The following is an 18,845-nucleotide window of genomic DNA, read 5'->3' on the forward strand; positions in this document are numbered from 1 at the left end:
TAGTTTAATATTGTTTTAGTTTCACGTTTTCTGTTGATTCAAATTCGTAAACATGAGCAAAGCAGGTGGTAGCAAAGGACTTTTACCTCCTGACAGAGTGCTGCTAACTACAAAATCTGAGGATTCTTTCAACAAAGTAAAATGTGTCATATGACCAACTAATCCAAAGGAAAAGCCAACATCAACTGAGGCTGGACAGACGAGAGCTCGAGCTGCTGCAGAAATACGGCAAGACGAAGTTCACAAAAGACTGAAACTGATGGGTGAAGTGGATCAAATATTTTATCATTGTAACAAGTGCTACAGGTCATGTATATTGAAAAAAGCCTGAAAAAAACATTGTCGAAAAATAGCACAAACAAGTGAATCACATTAAGGATCCGGATGTTCTGAGAAAGCGACGACAACCAAACCCAATGCCCATCCGCTTAGAAGATTGATGGCTACCCCTCGTCCTCCTCCAACAACTGATCAGAAAGATTTACTTCTAAGCAAAACTAACTGCAACATCCACACCCAACACTAGATAGCAGGAGTGTGCACAGCACGTGCTGCAAACAAGGCTATACATCTTGAAAAGAACTATTGTCACCATGGTTTCATTTGTATTCTCATTGCCTAGGATGAGGTAGAAGCAGCCATGTTCGGTCAGGTTTGTGGTTCCCTTTGAGTGGAAGACCACGCCTTACCGGGCAAACAGAACCGTAAATATGCAGAGCACTTCTAATGGTCTTGCAGACTGTCAAATTCACAGACGGGAAAACACAGGCTATGCAGTAAAAAGGCTGGGCAATGAAGTACAGCATTTCCAAGCCATGCAGATGGCGTGCGTCCCAATACTTAAGACTAATAAAAAGTAAAATTAAAATAAAAAAGACTCCACACACTTCCTGGTACAGACAAAAATCAAAGGCAGAAAGCTTAAGACCTTTCCAGCGTTAAAGACTTACCAATAAATTCCTAATTAAAAAGAGAAACAAATCTATTGTGCTTCCTCTGCAGGAGAATCCTCATCCAGGAGGCATGTGGCTATAGATGACAAGCTCTCAAGGTTGCCTACTTTTCAGATTTACTGGCTCTTCAGTATTCAGCTCTCATGGTATGTATCTTGCAAACTGACAACTAAGAGAAGATCTTTCCAAATCTTTCTACAAAGGCTGCTTCTATACGAACCATTCTGCACAAAGGGGACGAAAATATGATTTTTAAGGGTCTGATTACAGATTGACCATTATAGTCCAGCTTTCCTATAGCTAAGATTACCAGATAAAGTCCAATTTAAAATCCAGACCACTCCGGGCAGGGGTAGCAAGCAGAAGCAAACTTGGGTTCTACAAACACCATATGGGGAGCATGAACTTCAACCCCTTAAGCTGCTCCAAGGCCTGATCTGCTTCCTTGATACCGGCTCAGTCCTGTCTACTGACCCATATTGGTCCACTCACCAATTTACTACATGCTCTTGAGAAGTGATAAATAGGAGCAGAAAAGTCATTGAAACTGAGTTAACCATGTAAAAAAAACGCAGGGACTCTGGGTTTCCATGATTAGTTCCCATTCCGGGGACTGAAACCAATGAATGCATGGTGCATTATAACTAATTAAGTCACTGGGTATTTCCCTGCACCTCTTCAGGATTTGTGCAGAAAGACCACGCTCTCAGTTTAAGAAATAAAAAAGAAAAGACGTAGGCTCGCATCTAGTATCAGACATCTATAAAACATTAATGGAGGAAAGTGAAAAATATATCAATATCCTTGAGAAAGGGAAATGGAAATGGAGATGAGAAATGTAAGCATGAGTTAACAGGGGTGGTTAGTAAAACTAAAAATGAGGGGGGGTACATTCAAAGATTACTACACGGATAGCACTGCTAATACATAATAAATGCAGTGTAGGGTGTGCGAAGAAGGGAATGCTGGCTCATATGTCTTAAAGCTCTGTTAAGATGATGAAAGCTATTTGGATAACAGATTCTGAACTCAATACATAACAGGAACTGTGACTGTGCTACTAAGAGTACCAAATGTCATTCTGCTAGGGCTACTGGTATTTGGGCAATTTCATCCTACAATCCTGGAAAGAAAAGCTGATTGTGCCAATGCTTCTAGTAGGTAACAGACAACAGGGGGAAGAGGTGCTCCCAGCGACAGATACATAAATGCACCAAATAGGTCACCTCACCCATGGAAAAGATAGATCACATAACAGAAGATGAAAAAGGGACTGTACTACGAAGGGTCAGATTTGTTTAAAGACCTTGCTTCATTGTGATTTTTGAGGATGTTGCAGATCATCACTGATTGAACTGAGTTGCAAGAGGTAAAGAATAAGGAGGCAGTTAAAAGATTAACCAAACAAGGCGAGCAGGTGAATAGACAATGGTGCTAAAAGGTTTAAAGGTAATATCACTGACAGTGCATCCTCTGCTTGAAGTTTAAATATAAAACCAATAATGAATTACACAGATTAGATCGGTAACAGTAGAGATAAATCTTTTCATGCATTCACACTTCAGCAAAGCGGGATGTGGATAGATTACAGCATAATCCTTTGCATTTGGCTGCCAATGATGAGATGTGGAATGGCACACCTGTGTCCTTCTGACAGCAAGCAGATGAGATCACATGCTACTAATATTTTCAGTGCAATACAGCTGATGTATGGCTTACCTGCCCTGTGGCAATAGGATGTTATTAACCCCTCCCAGTTTTACATTGATCTTCAAGCAAAGGTTGGATAATGTCTGAGGTGTTGTTCGTTGCACATTTTTCATTTGCACACACTGCGTAGCCATACCAAGCACAGTGTCCCCCACACGCTTGACTTCAGCTGTTGTTGAGAAAGAAAAATAAAAAAACAGGAGGTAAACTTTTGTTTTTACCATTAATCATAACTTAATATGTCAAAAAATTCTGTTTTAGAACAGATTCAGTACTTGGTATCTCTTCTCGTCTTCAGAGATAACACTTTATTGTACAATTGATTTTTTGTCATTTGGTATTCCAAATGTTATTTTGTGTTACCTTTCCCACCTTAATAATTCATGCCTCTTCACTCTCGATGTGAGAACTGCCTCCAAAAGGCCCCTTTGCAGCCTTCATCTGGCCTGCTCTCTCATGCACTCTTTGACTTCCAATACAACTCTCCTAGCACTGTGATTAGCTGAGTTTCTGTAATCTCCTTAATTTTAGTTCTTTCTTGATGAATTGACTATGCTTTGCTTCATACACACTCCGTGGTCCCTTTTGTTTTTCAGACTCACTCCTTGCCATTGTTCATGTGCTATATTTTACGGTTCTATTACAGTGTTTACACAGGAGACCCCCAACACTATCAAAGAAATCCACGTTCACTTGCAATCTTATCTCATTACCAATTCAGGATTTTAGCAAATTCCATGCCATTAGCAATGACCAAGAAGAATAAGTTACTCACCTTCGGAAACACTTTTCAGCTGGATACTCTAACTGCAGATTACTCACCTTGTGAATATTCACCAGGTGTCAGAATGGATCCGGAAACTTCAAAGCAATAATCCTCACCACATTGAGTGGCTCCATACTGACATCATTCTACTCCAGAAGTGGAGAGGAGCTGAATACAAGCGCTACGCAGGCGTGGTGACGTCAGTTGCTTTCTTAGGCTGCCCTTGTTCTCAGACACAGAGAGCCCATCGGCAAACAGGCATGACCAGTGTGCAGATCTCTAAACTAGGACCTTTTACTTGCAGAAGAGTGCAGTTCACAGAATGGGGAATTGGGAGAGGAATCTGCAGTTAAGGTAGAGGTCTCCGCCAGAAAGAGCATTACCAAAGGTAACTTGTCTTTCTGAGGGAAACGTTTAACTGCAGAATCCTTACCTTGTGAACAGATGCCACAGCGAGACCTCCCAGGTGGTGAGTCTATGAACTGGCTTATACCTAAATGTCCTGCAGGAAAGAGCAGGCAAAATGCCTAAATTGACAGACCTGACTGTTTAGGCAGTAGTGCTTCTTAAAAGTGTGCACCGACACCCAGGTACCCTCCTGTACAGTACTAATGAGAGCAAGTTACTTACCTTTGGTAACGCCTTTTCTGGTAGACACTCTAACTGCAAATACCTTATCAGAAAACATTTCCCGGACATTACTGAATCAAGAAAATCTTGAGCAGTACCCTCTGCTTGCCAGTAGATGGCGCCACCGGCCCAGCCTCAACTTTGTCTGCACTGGATGTTGGCGCCATCCCGGTGTGCTGCCATCAGTTTCTTTCAGGGCACATTCTACACCCTTGGAAGCGAAGACATGGCAGAATAGTTACGACCAGTGTGCTGGATCTAACAGGACCTTCCATATGAGGAAGCGCAGTTCACAGAACGGGGAGAAGGGAGGGTTGTTAAGGAATCTGCCATTAGATATATTGTACTAGAAAAGGCATTATCAAAGGTAAATAACTTGTTGCTCTATAAAAGACTTCTAACCACAGATTTATTGTCTCTGAATATATACCACAGCAATAAGCTTCTCGGCGTAGAGGGTGCGAATGGACCTAAACCAAGGAGTCCCACAGGACCGAGCAGGCAAAGGGCACCTTTGGAAGGACCTGACCATTCACACAGTAATACTTCGCGAACCTATGACGTGACAATCATGTAGCTGCCTGACAAATGTCACTGACCGTGCAGACATCTTAAGCTCGGGGCAAAGTGGTCTCCTGAACCAGGGCCCCATAATAGAACCAGCTCTGTTCCACAGGTCTTGCCCTGATGACCTTGAATATTTCCTAAACAGATTGTTTAAAATACTGTATGTCCGTTAATTTATTTTTTTAATGTGGGTGATGTGTGAGAGTCTATTACAGGCAGTATGCTTAATACAACATCCATTAAAAAAAGTTTCTTTCAAAGCCAAACCGGACCTCACATATGAGAAATGGGAAGGTGTCCAAGAGTTTATTTGCAGTAATATTAGTGAGCTGCTGCTGCTACAATACTGAACACACGTCACTATCCCTGAATATCGGATGTAAACACATTTAGAATTTAGACAAGTGTGCCTGTGCACTGTATTTGACCTGGCCAAAGAGGGCATGAAAGAGATGCAATTGGATAATTTGTTCAAAGCTATAGCAAAGAGGGGCCCACAAAATATGTTTGGCCCAGGGACCCAAAAATCGTTACAATGTCACTGTGACAGGAGCTCCGCATGCTAACACAGTAGCTGCAGCCTTGGCAGAGTGAGCCCTCAAGCCTTCTCGAGGTTACTTTTTCATCAATGTGCAGCAGATGTTTACAAAGCATATAAGAGAGATGGTCCTCTTCTGTACAGCTACACTTCTGTACAGCTTTCGCCTTCTTTGCTCTGACGAATCAAATGAAATGTTGATGGTCCTGTTGGTGATCTTAGGTACGATCAATGTGAAAATTAAAGGCTCTCTTTGGATGAAAACAATGGAGCTTCTCCTCCTTAGAGGGGTGAAGTGCAGCAAAGAATGTTGTAAGGGTGATCACTTGATGGACATGGAAAGGAGTCACCACCTTGAGAAGAAAGGAGGCACACGTTAGGAGAACCAGTTTTTCCAGGAAGATGTAGTAGTATAGGATGGGTGGACCGAGAAAGTGTGAAGCCCGCTCACCCTCCAGGCCAATGCAATGGCCACCAAGAAGACCAGTTTGATAGTCAGATGCCTGAGAGGACAGGTATGCATGGAGTAAAAAGAGGAGCCCATCAGAATGGTGAGGACCAGATTCAAGTCCCACTGCAGCATAATAAAAGAAGAAGTAAGAAAAATGCGCTGCAATCTTTCAGAAACAGTCAAACAAAAGCAAGCTGATCTGGCAATCCCCAAAAAGCAGATATTGCTGTCAAATAACCTTTAATAGTGCCCAGCACCAGGACCTGATGGGCCAAGGACAACACAAACAGCAACTCCTCAGACAACGTTTTATGAAGTGGGTCAATGTGCTATGAACATCAAGTCACAAATCTGTCTCATAAACAGACTTTGTTGAGGGATGTCTGGCTGTGAGAATAACATCTACAACCTCGGTAGGTCAAAAGTGCTCAAAAGCAGTCACAGCCCAAACTCCAAGTTTGAAGGTGGAGTGTGCGTGGGTTGGGTAAGTAAAAGCCCCAAACCTGCTGCTGCAACAGGAGATCCTCCAGAGGCAGCCTGATCCGAGGACAGATGCTAAAGCCTAGGAACTCTGAATACCAATGTAGGAAGTTGGCTCTGTATGTGCTATTTCAAAGTAAGGAATAGCATGCACAGAGTCCAAGGGTTCCCCTTAGAGGTAAAATAGTGGTAAAAAGAGATAATACTAATGCTCTATTTTGTGGTAGTGTGGTCGAGCAGTAGGCTTATCCAAGGAGTAGTGTTAAGCATTTGTTGTACATACACATAGACAATAAATGAGGTACACACACTCAGAGACAAATCCAGCCAATAGGTTTTTATATAGAAAAATATCTTTTCTTAGTTTATTTTAAGAACCACAGGTTCAAATTTAACATGTAATATCTTGTTTGAAAGGTATTGCAGGTAAGTACATTAGGAACTTTGAATCATTTCAATTGCATGTATACTTTTCAAGTTATTCACAAATAGCTATTTTAAAAGTGGACACTTAGTGCAATTTTCACAGTTCCTGGGGGAGGTAAGTTTTTGTTAGTTTTACCAGGTAAGTAAGACACTTACAGGGTTCAGTTCTTGGTCCAAGGTAGCCCACCGTTGGGGGTTCAGAGCAACCCCAAAGTTACCACACCAACAGCTCAGGGCCGGTCAGGTGCAGAGTTCAAAGTGGTACCCAAAACGCATAGGCTTCAATGGAGAGAAGGGGGTGCCCCGGTTCCAGTCTGCCAGCAGGTAAGTACCCGCGTCTTCGGAGGGCAGACCAGGGGGGTTTTGTAGGGCACCGGGGGGGACACAAGCCCACACAGAAATTTCACCCTCAGCGGCGCGGGGGCGGCCGGGTGCAGTGTTAGAACAAGCGTCGGGTTCGCAATGGAAGTCAATGAGAGATCAAGGGATCTCTTTAGCGCTGCAGGCAGGCAAGGGGGGGCTTCCTCGGGGAAACCTCCACTTGGGCGAGGGAGAGGGACTCCTGGGGGTCACTTCTGCAGTGAAAGTCCGGTCCTTCAGGTCCTGGGGGCTGCGGGTGCAGGGTCTTTTCCAGGCGTCGGGACTTAGGTTTCAGAGAGTCGCGGTCAGGGGAAGCCTCGGGATTCCCTCTGCAGGCGGCGCTGTGGGGGCTCAGGGGGGACAGGTTTTGGTACTCACAGTCGTAGAGTAGTCCGGGGGTCCTCCCTGAGGTGTTGGTTCTCCACCAGCCGAGTCGGGGTCGCCGGGTGCAGTGTTGCAAGTCTCACGCTTCTTGCGGGGAGATTGCAGGGTTCTTTAAAGCTGCTCCTTTGGATAAAGTTGCAGTCTTTTTGGAGCAGGTCCGCTGTCCTCGGGAGTTTCTTGTCGTCGTCGAAGCAGGGCAGTCCTCAGAGGATTCAGAGGTCGCTGGTCCCTTTGGAAGGCGTCGCTGGAGCAGAGTTCTTTGGAAGGCAGGAGACAGGCCGGTGAGTTTCTGAAGCCAAGGCAGTTGTTGTCTTCTGGTCTTCCTCTGCAGGGGTTTTCAGCTAGGCAGTCCTTCTTGTTGTTGCAGGAATCTAACTCTTTAGGTTCAGGGAAGCCCTTAAATACTAAATTTAAGGGCGTGTTTAGGTCTGGGGGGTTAGTAGCCAATGGCTACTAGCCCTGAGGGTGGGTACACCCTCTTTGTGCCTCCTCCCAAGGGGAGGGGGTCACATCCCTAATCCTATTGGGGGAATCCTCCATCTGCAAGATGGAGGATTTCTAAAAGTTAGAGTCACCTCAGCTCAGGACACCTTAGGGGCTGTCCTGACTGGCCAGTGACTCCTCCTTGTTTTTCTCATTATCTCTCCTGGACTTGCCGCCAAAAGTGGGGGCTGGGTCCAGGAGGCGGGCATCTCCACTAGCTGGAGTGCCCTGGGGCATTGTAACACGAAGCTTGAGCCTTTGAAGCGCACTGCTAGGTGTTACAGTTCCTGCAGGGGGGAGGTGTGAAGCACCTCCACCCAGGGCAGGCTTTGTTTCTGTCCTCAGAGAGCACAAAGGCTCTCACCGCATGAGGTCAGACACTTGTCTCTCAGCAGCAGGCTGGCACAGACCAGTCAGTCCTGCACTGAACAATTGGGTAAAATACAGGGGGTATCTCTAAGATGCCCTCTGTGTGCATTTTTTAATAAATCCAACACTGGCATCAGTGTGGGTTTATTATTCTGAGAAGTTTGATACTAAACTTCCCAGTATTCAGTGTAGCCATTATGGAGCTGTGGAGTTCGTTTTTGACAGACTCCCAGCCCATATACTCTTATGGCTACCCTGCACTTACAATGTCTAAGGTTTTGCTTAGACACTGTAGGGGCATAGTGCTCATGCACATATGCCCTCACCTGTGGTATAGTGCACCCTGCCTTAGGGCTGTAAGGCCTACTAGAGGGGTGACTTACCTATGCCACAGGCAGTGGGAGGTTGGCATGGCACCCTGAGGGGAGTGCCATGTCGACTTAGTCATTTTCTCCCCATCAGCACACACAAGCTGGCAAGCAGTGTGTCTGTGCTGAGTGAGGGGTCCCTAGAGTGGCATACGACATGCTGCAGCCCTTAGAGACCTTCCCTGGCATCAGGGCCCTTGGTACCTGGGGTACCAGTTACAAGGGACTTACCTAGGTGCCAGGATCGTGCCAATTGTGGAAACAATGGTACATTTTAGGTGAAAGAACACTGGTGCTGGGGCCTGGTTAGCAGGGTCCCAGCACACTTCTCAGTCAAGTCAGCATCAGTATCAGGCAAAAAGTGGGGGGTAACTGCAACAGGGAGCCATTTCTTTACACAAGCCCCCCCCAGCCCACAGGCCAGGAGACTCAGCCAAAGCTGGGAGAGTCTTCCTAGTCTGTCAGGCGAGGAAGAGTAGAGGAAATAGGCTGGTTTGTTGCAGGGCCTACTCTGCCTTACATCCTCCTGTTCAGGTCATTCCCTCTGGGGAACTGACCCACTTCCACAGTGATAGGACCTAGTCTGAACTGCCTCTTGTCTGTGCTTTTTATGTCTTCACCCATTCTCTCTATTTTGGGGTTAGAGGTATCCACCTCTGCTAATCTTATCTTAGCCAGGGTCACCCCTAGCTTACCCAAAGAGGTTACCCAGAGCTGGAGTAACCCCACCATGACCAACAGGGTCAGGGGGCCTAACTTGCTATTTGGCATGGGGTCAGACCACCATGCCAAGGATAGTGCAGCCATAAAGGCTAACACCCAGCAGAGGCCACTGACAGCTATCAGTGCCCAGAACCACACCTTTAGCTCTTCACCTACAAGGGAAGGGGCTAAGTTACAGGCTTCTTTGGGTTCAGGGTGCCTGTCTGCTGTAATAGAGTGGGGGGTGTAAGGAAATGCCTCCTTGGCATGGTTGCCCCCTGACTTTTTGCCTTTGCTGATGCTATGTTTACAATTGAAAGTGTGCTGAGGCCTGCTAACCAGGCCCCAGCACCAGTGTTCTTTCCCTAACCTGTACTTTTGTATCCACAATTGGCAGACCCTGGCATCCAGATAAGTCCCTTGTAACTGGTACCTCTAGTACCAAGGGCCCTGATGCCAAGGAAGGTCTCTAAGGGCTGCAGCATGTCTTATGCCACCCTGGAGACCTCTCACTCAGCACAGACACACTGCTTACCAGCTTGTGTGTGCTAGTGAGGACAAAACGAGTAAGTCGACATGGCACTCCCCTCAGGGTGCCATGCCAGCCTCTCACTGCCTATGCAGTATAGGTAAGACACCCCTCTAGCAGGCCTTACAGCCCTAAGGCAGGGTGCACTATACCATAGGTGAGGGTACCAGTGCATGAGCATGGTACCCCTACAGTGTCTAAACAAAACCTTAGACATTGTAAGTGCAGGGTAGCCATAAGAGTATATGGTCTGGGAGTCTGTCAAACACGAACTCCACAGCACCATAATGGCTACACTGAAAACTGGGAAGTTTGGTATCAAACTTCTCAGCACAATAAATGCACACTGATGCCAGTGTACATTTTATTGTAAAATACACCACAGAGGGCACCTTAGAGGTGCCCCCTGAAACTTAACCGACTATCTGTGTAGGCTGACTAGTTCTAACAGCCTGCCACAAACCGAGACATGTTGCTGGCCCCATGGGGAGAGTGCCTTTGTCACTCTGAGGCCAGTAACAAAGCCTGCACTGGGTGGAGATGCTAACACCTCTCCCAGGCAGGAATTGTCACACCTGGCGGTGAGCCTCAAAGGCTCACCTCCTTTGTGCCAACCCAGCAGGACACTCCAGCTAGTGGAGTTGCCCGCCCCCTCCGGCCAGGCCCCACTTTTGGCGGCAAGGCCGGAGAAAATAATGAGAAAAACAAGGAGGAGTCACTGGCCAGTCAGGACAGCCCCTAAGGTGTCCTGAGCTGAAGTGACTCTAACTTTTAGAAATCCTCCATCTTGCAGATGGAGGATTCCCCCAATAGGGTTAGGATTGTGACCCCCTCCCCTTGGGAGGAGGCACAAAGAGGGTGTACCCACCCTCAGGGCTAGTAGCCATTGGCTACTAACCCCCCAGGCCTAAACACGCCCTTAAATTTAGTATTTAAGGGCTACCCTGAACCCTAGAAAATTAGATTCCTGCAACTACACGAAGAAGGACTGCCCAGCTGAAAACCCCTGCAGCGGAAGACCAGAAGACGACAACTGCCTTGGCTCCAGAAACTCACCGGCCTGTCTCCTGCCTTCCAAAGATCCTGCTCCAGCGACGCCTTCCAAAGGGACCAGCGACCTCGACATCCTCTGAGGACTGCCCCTGCTTCGAAAAGACAAGAAACTCCCGAGGACAGCGGACCTGCTCCAAGAAAAGCTGCAACTTTGTTTCCAGCAGCTTTAAAGAACCCTGCAAGCTCCCCGCAAGAAGCGTGAGACTTGCAACACTGCACCCGGCGACCCCGACTCGGCTGGTGGCGATCCAACACCTCAGGAGGGACCCCAGGACTACTCTGATACTGTGAGTACCAAAACCTGTCCCCCCTGAGCCCCCACAGCGCCGCCTGCAGAGGGAATCCCGAGGCTTCCCCTGACCGCGACTCTTTGAACCTAAAGTCCCGACGCCTGGGAGAGACCCTGCACCCGCAGCCCCCAGGACCTGAAGGACCGGACTTTCACTGGAGGAGTGACCCCCAGGAGTCCCTCTCCCTTGACCAAGTGGAGGTTTCCCCGAGGAACCCCCCCCTTGCCTGCCTGCAGCGCTGAAGAGATCCCTAGATCTCCCATTGACTTCCATTACAAACCCGACGCTTGTTTCTACACTGCACCCGGCCGCCCCCGCGCTGCTGAGGGTGAAATTTCTGTGTGGACTTGTGTCCCCCCCGGTGCCCTACAAAACCCCCCTGGTCTGCCCTCCGAAGACGCGGGTACTTACCTGCAAGCAGACCGGAACCGGGGCACCCCCTTCTCTCCATTCTAGCCTATGTGTTTTGGGCACCACTTTGAACTCTGCACCTGACCGGCCCTGAGCTGCTGGTGTGGTGACTTTGGGGTTGCTCTGAACCCCCAACGGTGGGCTACCTTGGACCAAGAACTGAACCCTGTAAGTGTCCTACTTACCTGGTAAAACTAACAAAAACTTACCTCCCCCAGGAACTGTGAAAATTGCACTAAGTGTCCACTTTTAAAACAGCTATTTGTGAATAACTTGAAAAGTATACATGCAATTTTGATGATTTGAAGTTCCTAAAGTACTTACCTGCAATACCTTTCGAATGAGATAGTACATGTAGAATTTGAACCTGTGGTTCTTAAAATAAACTAAGAAAAGATATTTTTCTATACAAAAACCTATTGGCTGGATTTGTCTCTGAGTGTGTGTACCTCATTTATTGTCTATGTGTATGTACAACAAATGCTTAACACTACTCCTTGGATAAGCCTACTGCTCGACCACACTACCACAAAATAGAGCATTAGTATTATCTATTTTTACCACTATTTTACCTCTAAGGGGAACCCTTGGACTCTGTGCATGCTATTCCTTACTTTGAAATAGCACATACAGAGCCAACTTCCTACATTGGTGGATCAGCGGTGGGGTACAAGACTTTGCATTTGCTGGACTACTCAGCCAATACCTGATCACACGACAAATTCCAAAATTGTCATTAGAAATTGATTTTTGCAATTTGAAAAGTTTTCTAAATTCTTAAAAGTCCTGCTAGGGCCTTGTGTGTTAAGTCCCTGTTTAGCATTTCTTTTAGAGTTTAAAAGTTTGTTAAAAGTTTGAATTAGATTCTAGAATCAGTTTTAGTTTCTTAAAAAGTATTCCAACTTTTAGAAGCATAATGTCTAGCACAGATGTGAATGTGGTGGAACTCGACACCACACCTTACCTCCATCTACAGATGAGAGAGCTAAGGTCACTCTGTAAACTAAAGAAAATAACAATGGGCCCCAAACCTACCAAAATACAGCTCCAGGAGCTTTTGGCAGAGTTTGAAAAGGCCAACCCCTCTGAGGGTGGCAACTCAGAGGAAGAGGATAGTGACTTGGAGGACAATTCCCCCCTACCAGTCCTATCTAGGGAGAACAGGGTCCCTCAAACCCTGACTCCTAAAATAATAGTCAGAGATGCTGGTTCCCTCACAGGAAAGACCAACACCTCTGAAATCACTGAGGATAGCCCCAGTGAAGAGGACATCCAGTTAGCCAGGATGGCCAAAAGATTGGCTTTGGAAAGACAGATCCTAGCCATAGAGAGGGAAAGACAAGAGATGGGCCTAGGACCCATCAATGGTGGCAGCAACATAAATAGGGTCAGAGATTCTCCTGACATGTTGAAAATCCCTAAAGGGATTGTAACTAAATATGAAGATGGTGATGACATCACCAAATGGTTCACAGCTTTTGAGAGGGCTTGTGTAACCAGAAAAGTGAACAGATCTCACTGGGGTGCTCTCCTTTGGGAAATGTTCACAGGAAAGTGTAGGGATAGACTCCTCACACTCTCTGGACAAGATGCAGAATCTTATGACCTCATGAAGGGTACCCTGATTGAGGGCTTTGGATTCTCCACTGAGGAGTACAGGATTAGGTTCAGGGGGGCTCAAAAATCCTCGAGCCAGACCTGGGTTGACTTTGTTGACTACTCAGTGAAAACACTAGATGGTTGGATTCAAGGCAGTGGTGTAAGTAATTATGATGGGCTGTACAATTTATTTGTGAAAGAACACCTGTTAAGTAATTGTTTCAATGATAAACTGCATCAGCATCTGGTAGACCTAGGACCAATTTCTCCCCAAGAATTGGGAAAGAAGGCGGACCATTGGGTCAAGACAAGGGTGTCCAAGACTTCAACAGGGGGTGACCAAAAGAAAGGGGTCACAAAGACTCCCCAGCAGAAGGGTGATGAGACAACCAAAACTAAAAATAGTAAAGAGTCTTCTACAGGCCCCCAAAAACCTGCACAGGAGGGTGGGCCCAGAGCCTCTTCACAAAACAATGGGTACAAGGGTAAAAACTTTGATCCCAAAAAGGCCTGGTGTCATAGCTGTAAACAGCATGGACACCAAACTGGAGACAAGGCCTGTCCCAAGAAAGGTTCCACTCCAAACTCCCATCCAGGTAACACTGGTATGGCTAGTCTCCAAGTGGGATCAACAGTGTGCCCAGAGCAAATCAGGGTCCACACTGAAGCTACTCTAGTTTCTGAGGGTGGGGTGGATTTAGCCACACTAGCTGTCTGGCCGCCTAACATGCAAAAATACAGACAGCAACTCTTAATTAATGGGACTAGAATAGAGGGCCTGAGGGATACAGGTGCCAGTGTCACCATGGTGACAGAGAAACTGGTTTCCCCTGGCCAATACCTGACTGGAAAAACTTACACAGTCACCAACGCTGACAATCAGAGAAAAGTACATCCCATGGCAATGGTTACTTTAGAATGGGGAGGGGTCAATGGCCTGAAACAGGTGGTGGTCTCCTCAAATATCCCAGTGGACTGTCTGCTTGGAAATGACCTGGAGTCCTCAGCATGGGCTGAGGTAGAGCTAAAAACCCATGCAGCAATGCTGGGTATCCCTGAACTGGTGTGTGTGAAAACAAGAGCACAATGCAAGGCACAGGGTGAAAAAGTAGAGCTGGAGTCTGGAAAAATGGCCCAGCCTACCAAGAGAACAGGAAAGTCAGTTGGGAACCCAACTGCAACACAGCAAAAGAAAGGGAACCTCTCTTCTCAGGAAGAAGTTCTGCCCTCTGAGGGAACTGAGCCTTTGGAGCTTGAACCTTATCAGGTTGAGCTCTTAGGCCCAGGGGGACCCTCAAGGGAAGAGCTGTGTAAGGGACAAGAAACCTGTCCCTCTCTTGAAGGCCTTAGGCAGCAAGCTGCTGAAGAGTCCAAAGGCAAGAAAAATGGAACACATAGGGTCTATTGGGAAGATGGGCTCCTGTACACTGAGGCCAGAGACCCCAAACCTGGTGCCACTAGGAGAGTGGTAGTGCCTCAGCTGTTCAGAGAGTTCATCCTAACATTGGCCCATGACATTCCCCTTGCTGGACATTTGGGACAAACCAAGACGTGGGAGAGGTTAGTCAACCACTTCTACTGGCCCAATATGTCCAGCATGGTTAAGGAGTTTTGCCTCTCCTGCCCCACCTGTCAAGCCAGTGGTAAGACAGGTGGGCATCCAAAGGCCCCCCTCATTCCACTTCCAGTGGTGGGGGTGCCCTTTGAAAGAGTGGGTGTGGACATAGTTGGTCCACTAGAACCTCCCACAGCCTCAGGAAATATGTATATCCTGGTAGTAGTGGATCATGCTACCAGGTATCCTGAAGCTATTCCCCTTAGGTCGACTACTGCCCCTGCAGTAGCCAAGGCCCTCATTGGTATCTTTACCAGAGTGGGTTTCCCTAAGGAGGTGGTGTCTGACAGAGGTACCAACTTCATGTCAGCATACCTAAAGCACATGTGGAATGAGTGTGGAGTGACTTATAAATTCACTACACCTTACCATCCACAAACTAATGGCTTAGTTGAGAGATTCAACAAGACATTAAAAGGCATGATCATGGGGCTCCCAGAAAAACTCAAAAGGAGATGGGATGTCCTCCTGCCATGTCTGCTTTTCGCTTACAGGGAGGTACCACAGAAGGGAGTAGGGTTCTCACCCTTTGAACTTCTGTTTGGTCATCCTGTAAGGGGACCACTTGCCCTTGTTAAAGAAGGCTGGGAGAGACCTCTCCATGAGCCTAAACAGGACATAGTGGACTATGTACTTGGCCTTCGCTCTAGAATGGCAGAGTACATGGAAAAGGCAACCAAAAACCTTGAGGCCAGCCAACAGCTCCAGAAGTTTTGGTATGACCAAAAGGCTGCACTGGTTGAGTTCCAACCAGGGCAGAAAGTCTGGGTTCTGGAGCCTGTGGCTCCCAGGGCACTCCAGGACAAATGGAGTGGCCCTTACCCAGTACTAGAGAGGAAGAGTCAGGTCACCTACTTGGTGGACCTGGGCACAAGCAGGAGCCCCAAAAGGGTGATCCATGTAAACCGCCTTAAGCTCTTCCACGACAGGGCGGATGTCAATCTGTTGATGGTAACAGATGAGGATCAGGAGGCAGAGAGTGAACCTCTCCCTGATCTTCTGTCATCCGACCCAAAAGATGGTACAGTAGATGGAGTGATCTACTCAGACACCCTCTCTGGCCAACAGCAAGCTGATTGTAGGAGAGTCCTACAACAGTTTCCTGAACTCTTCTCCTTAACCCCTGGTCAGACACACCTGTGTACCCATGATGTGGACACAGGAGACAGCATGCCTGTCAAGAACAAAATCTTTAGACAATCTGACCATGTTAAGGAAAGCATCAAGGTGGAAGTCCACAAGATGCTGGAATTGGGAGTAATTGAGCGCTCTGACAGCCCCTGGGCTAGCCCAGTGGTCTTAGTCCCCAAACCTCACACCAAAGATGGAAAGAAAGAGATGAGGTTTTGTGTGGACTACAGAGGGCTCAATTCTGTCACCAAGACAGATGCCCATCCAATTCCAAGAGCTGATGAGCTCATTGATAAATTAGGTGCTGCCAAATTTCTAAGTACCTTTGACTTGACAGCAGGGTACTGGCAAATAAAAATGGCACCTGGAGCAAAAGAAAAGACAGCATTCTCCACACCTGATGGGCATTATCAGTTTACTGTTATGCCCTTTGGTTTAAAGAATGCCCCTGCCACCTTCCAAAGGTTGGTGAATCAAGTCCTTGCTGGCTTGGAGTCCTTTAGCACAGCTTATCTTGATGATATTGCTGTCTTTAGCTCCACCTGGCAGGATCACCTGGTCCACCTGAGGAAGGTTTTGAAGGCTCTGCAATCTGCAGGCCTCTCTATCAAGGCATCCAAATGCCAGATAGGGCAGGGAACTGTGGTTTACTTGGGACACCTTGTAGGTGGAGGCCAAGTTCAGCCACTCCAACCCAAGATCCAGACTATTCTGGACTGGGTAGCTCCAAAAACCCAGACTCAAGTCAGGGCATTCCTTGGCTTGACTGGGTACTACAGGAGGTTTGTGAAGGGATATGGATCCATTGTGACAGCCCTCACTGAGCTCACCTCCAAGAAAATGCCCAAGAAAGTGAACTGGACTGTGGACTGCCAACAGGCCTTTGACACCCTGAAACAAGCAATGTGCTCAGCACCAGTTCTCAAAGCTCCAGATTATTCTAAGCAGTTCATTGTGCAGACTGATGCCTCTGAACATGGGATAGGGGCAGTTTTGTCCCAAACAAATGATGATGGCCTTGACCAGCCTGTTGCTTTCATTAGCAGGAGGTTACTCCCCAGGGAGCAGCGTTGGAGTGCCATTGAGAGGGAGGCCTTTGCTGTGGTTTGGTCCCTGAAGAAGCTGAGACCATACCTCTTTGGGACTCACTTCCTAGTTCAAACTGACCACAGACCTCTCAAATGGCTGATGCAAATGAAAGGTGAAAATCCTAAACTGTTGAGGTGGTCCATCTCCCTACAGGGAATGGACTTTATAGTGGAACACAGACCTGGGACTGCCCATGCCAATGCAGATGGCCTTTCCAGGTTCTTCCACTTAGAAAATGAAGACTCTCTTGGGAAAGGTTAGTCTCATCCTCTTTCGTTTGGGGGGGGGTTGTGTAAGGAAATGCCTCCTTGGCATGGTTGCCCCCTGACTTTTTGCCTTTGCTGATGCTATGTTTACAATTGAAAGTGTGCTGAGGCCTGCTAACCAGGCCCCAGCACCAGTGTTCTTTCCCTAACCTGTACTTTTGTATCCACAATTGGCAGACCCTGGCATCCAGATAAGTCCCTTGTAACTGGTACCTCTAGTACCAAGGGCCCTGATGCCAAGGAAGGTCTCTAAGGGCTGCAGCATGTCTTATGCCACCCTAGAGACCCCTCACTCAGCACAGACACACTGCTTACAAGCCTGTGGGTGCTAGTGAGAACAAAATGAGTAAGTCGACATGGCACTCCCCTCAGGGTGCCATGCCAGCCTCTCACTGCCTATGCAGTATAGGTAAGACACCCCTCTAGCAGGCCTTACAGCCCTAAGGCAGGGTGCACTATACCATAGGTGAGGGTACCAGTGCATGAGCATGGTACCCCTACAGTGTCTAAACAAAACCTTAGACATTGTAAGTGCAGGGTAGCCATAAGAGTATATGGTCTGGGAGTCTGTCAAACACGAACTCCACAGCACCATAATGGCTACACTGAAAACTGGGAAGTTTGGTATCAAACTTCTCAGCACAATAAATGCACACTGATGCCAGTGTACATTTTATTGTAAAATACACCACAGAGGGCACCTTAGAGGTGCCCCCTGAAACTTAACCGACTATCTGTGTAGGCTGACTAGTTCTAACAGCCTGCCACAAACCGAGACATGTTGCTGGCCCCATGGGGAGAGTGCCTTTGTCACTCTGAGGCCAGTAACAAAGCCTGCACTGGGTGGAGATGCTAACACCTCTCCCAGGCAGGAATTGTCACACCTGGCGGTGAGCCTCAAAGGCTCACCTCCTTTGTGCCAACCCAGCAGGACACTCCAGCTAGTGGAGTTGCCCGCCCCCTCCGGCCAGGCCCCACTTTTGGCGGCAAGGCCGGAGAAAATAATGAGAAAAACAAGGAGGAGTCACTGGCCAGTCAGGACAGCCCCTAAGGTGTCCTGAGCTGAAGTGACTCTAACTTTTAGAAATCCTCCATCTTGCAGATGGAGGATTCCCCCAATAGGGTTAGGATTGTGACCCCCTCCCCTTGGGAGGAGGCACAAAGAGGGTGTACCCACCCTCAGGGCTAGTAGCCATTGGCTACTAACCCCCCAGGCCTAAACACGCCCTTAAATTTAGTATTTAAGGGCTACCCTGAACCCTAGAAAATTAGATTCCTGCAACTACACGAAGAAGGACTGCCCAGCTGAAAACCCCTGCAGCGGAAGACCAGAAGACGACAACTGCCTTGGCTCCAGAAACTCACCGGCCTGTCTCCTGCCTTCCAAAGATCCTGCTCCAGCGACGCCTTCCAAAGGGACCAGCGACCTCGACATCCTCTGAGGACTGCCCCTGCTTCGAAAAGACAAGAAACTCCCGAGGACAGCGGACCTGCTCCAAGAAAAGCTGCAACTTTGTTTCCAGCAGCTTTAAAGAACCCTGCAAGCTCCCCGCAAGAAGCGTGAGACTTGCAACACTGCACCCGGCGACCCCGACTCGGCTGGTGGCGATCCAACACCTCAGGAGGGACCCCAGGACTACTCTGATACTGTGAGTACCAAAACCTGTCCCCCCTG

At 47.7% G+C, this 18,845-nt stretch overlaps 1 protein-coding gene across 4 annotated transcripts in view; it reads right to left on the reverse strand.

Moving 5' to 3' along the window:
* The window catches only part of AGO2 (argonaute RISC catalytic component 2), a 517,474-nt gene that overhangs the window by 176,165 nt on the left and 322,464 nt on the right, over positions 1–18,845 (reverse strand). For all 4 annotated transcript variants that reach the window (XM_069220804.1, XM_069220806.1, XM_069220805.1 and 1 more), the window contains exon 13: positions 2,673–2,832. In XM_069220804.1, coding sequence (XP_069076905.1) covers positions 2,673–2,832 — 160 coding nt within the window. The remainder of the gene's footprint in view (positions 1–2,672; positions 2,833–18,845) is intronic.

This window comes from Pleurodeles waltl, chromosome 2_2 (genome assembly GCF_031143425.1).
Source record: "Pleurodeles waltl isolate 20211129_DDA chromosome 2_2, aPleWal1.hap1.20221129, whole genome shotgun sequence".
In the NCBI taxonomy this organism is placed as follows: Eukaryota; Metazoa; Chordata; class Amphibia; order Caudata; family Salamandridae; genus Pleurodeles; species Pleurodeles waltl.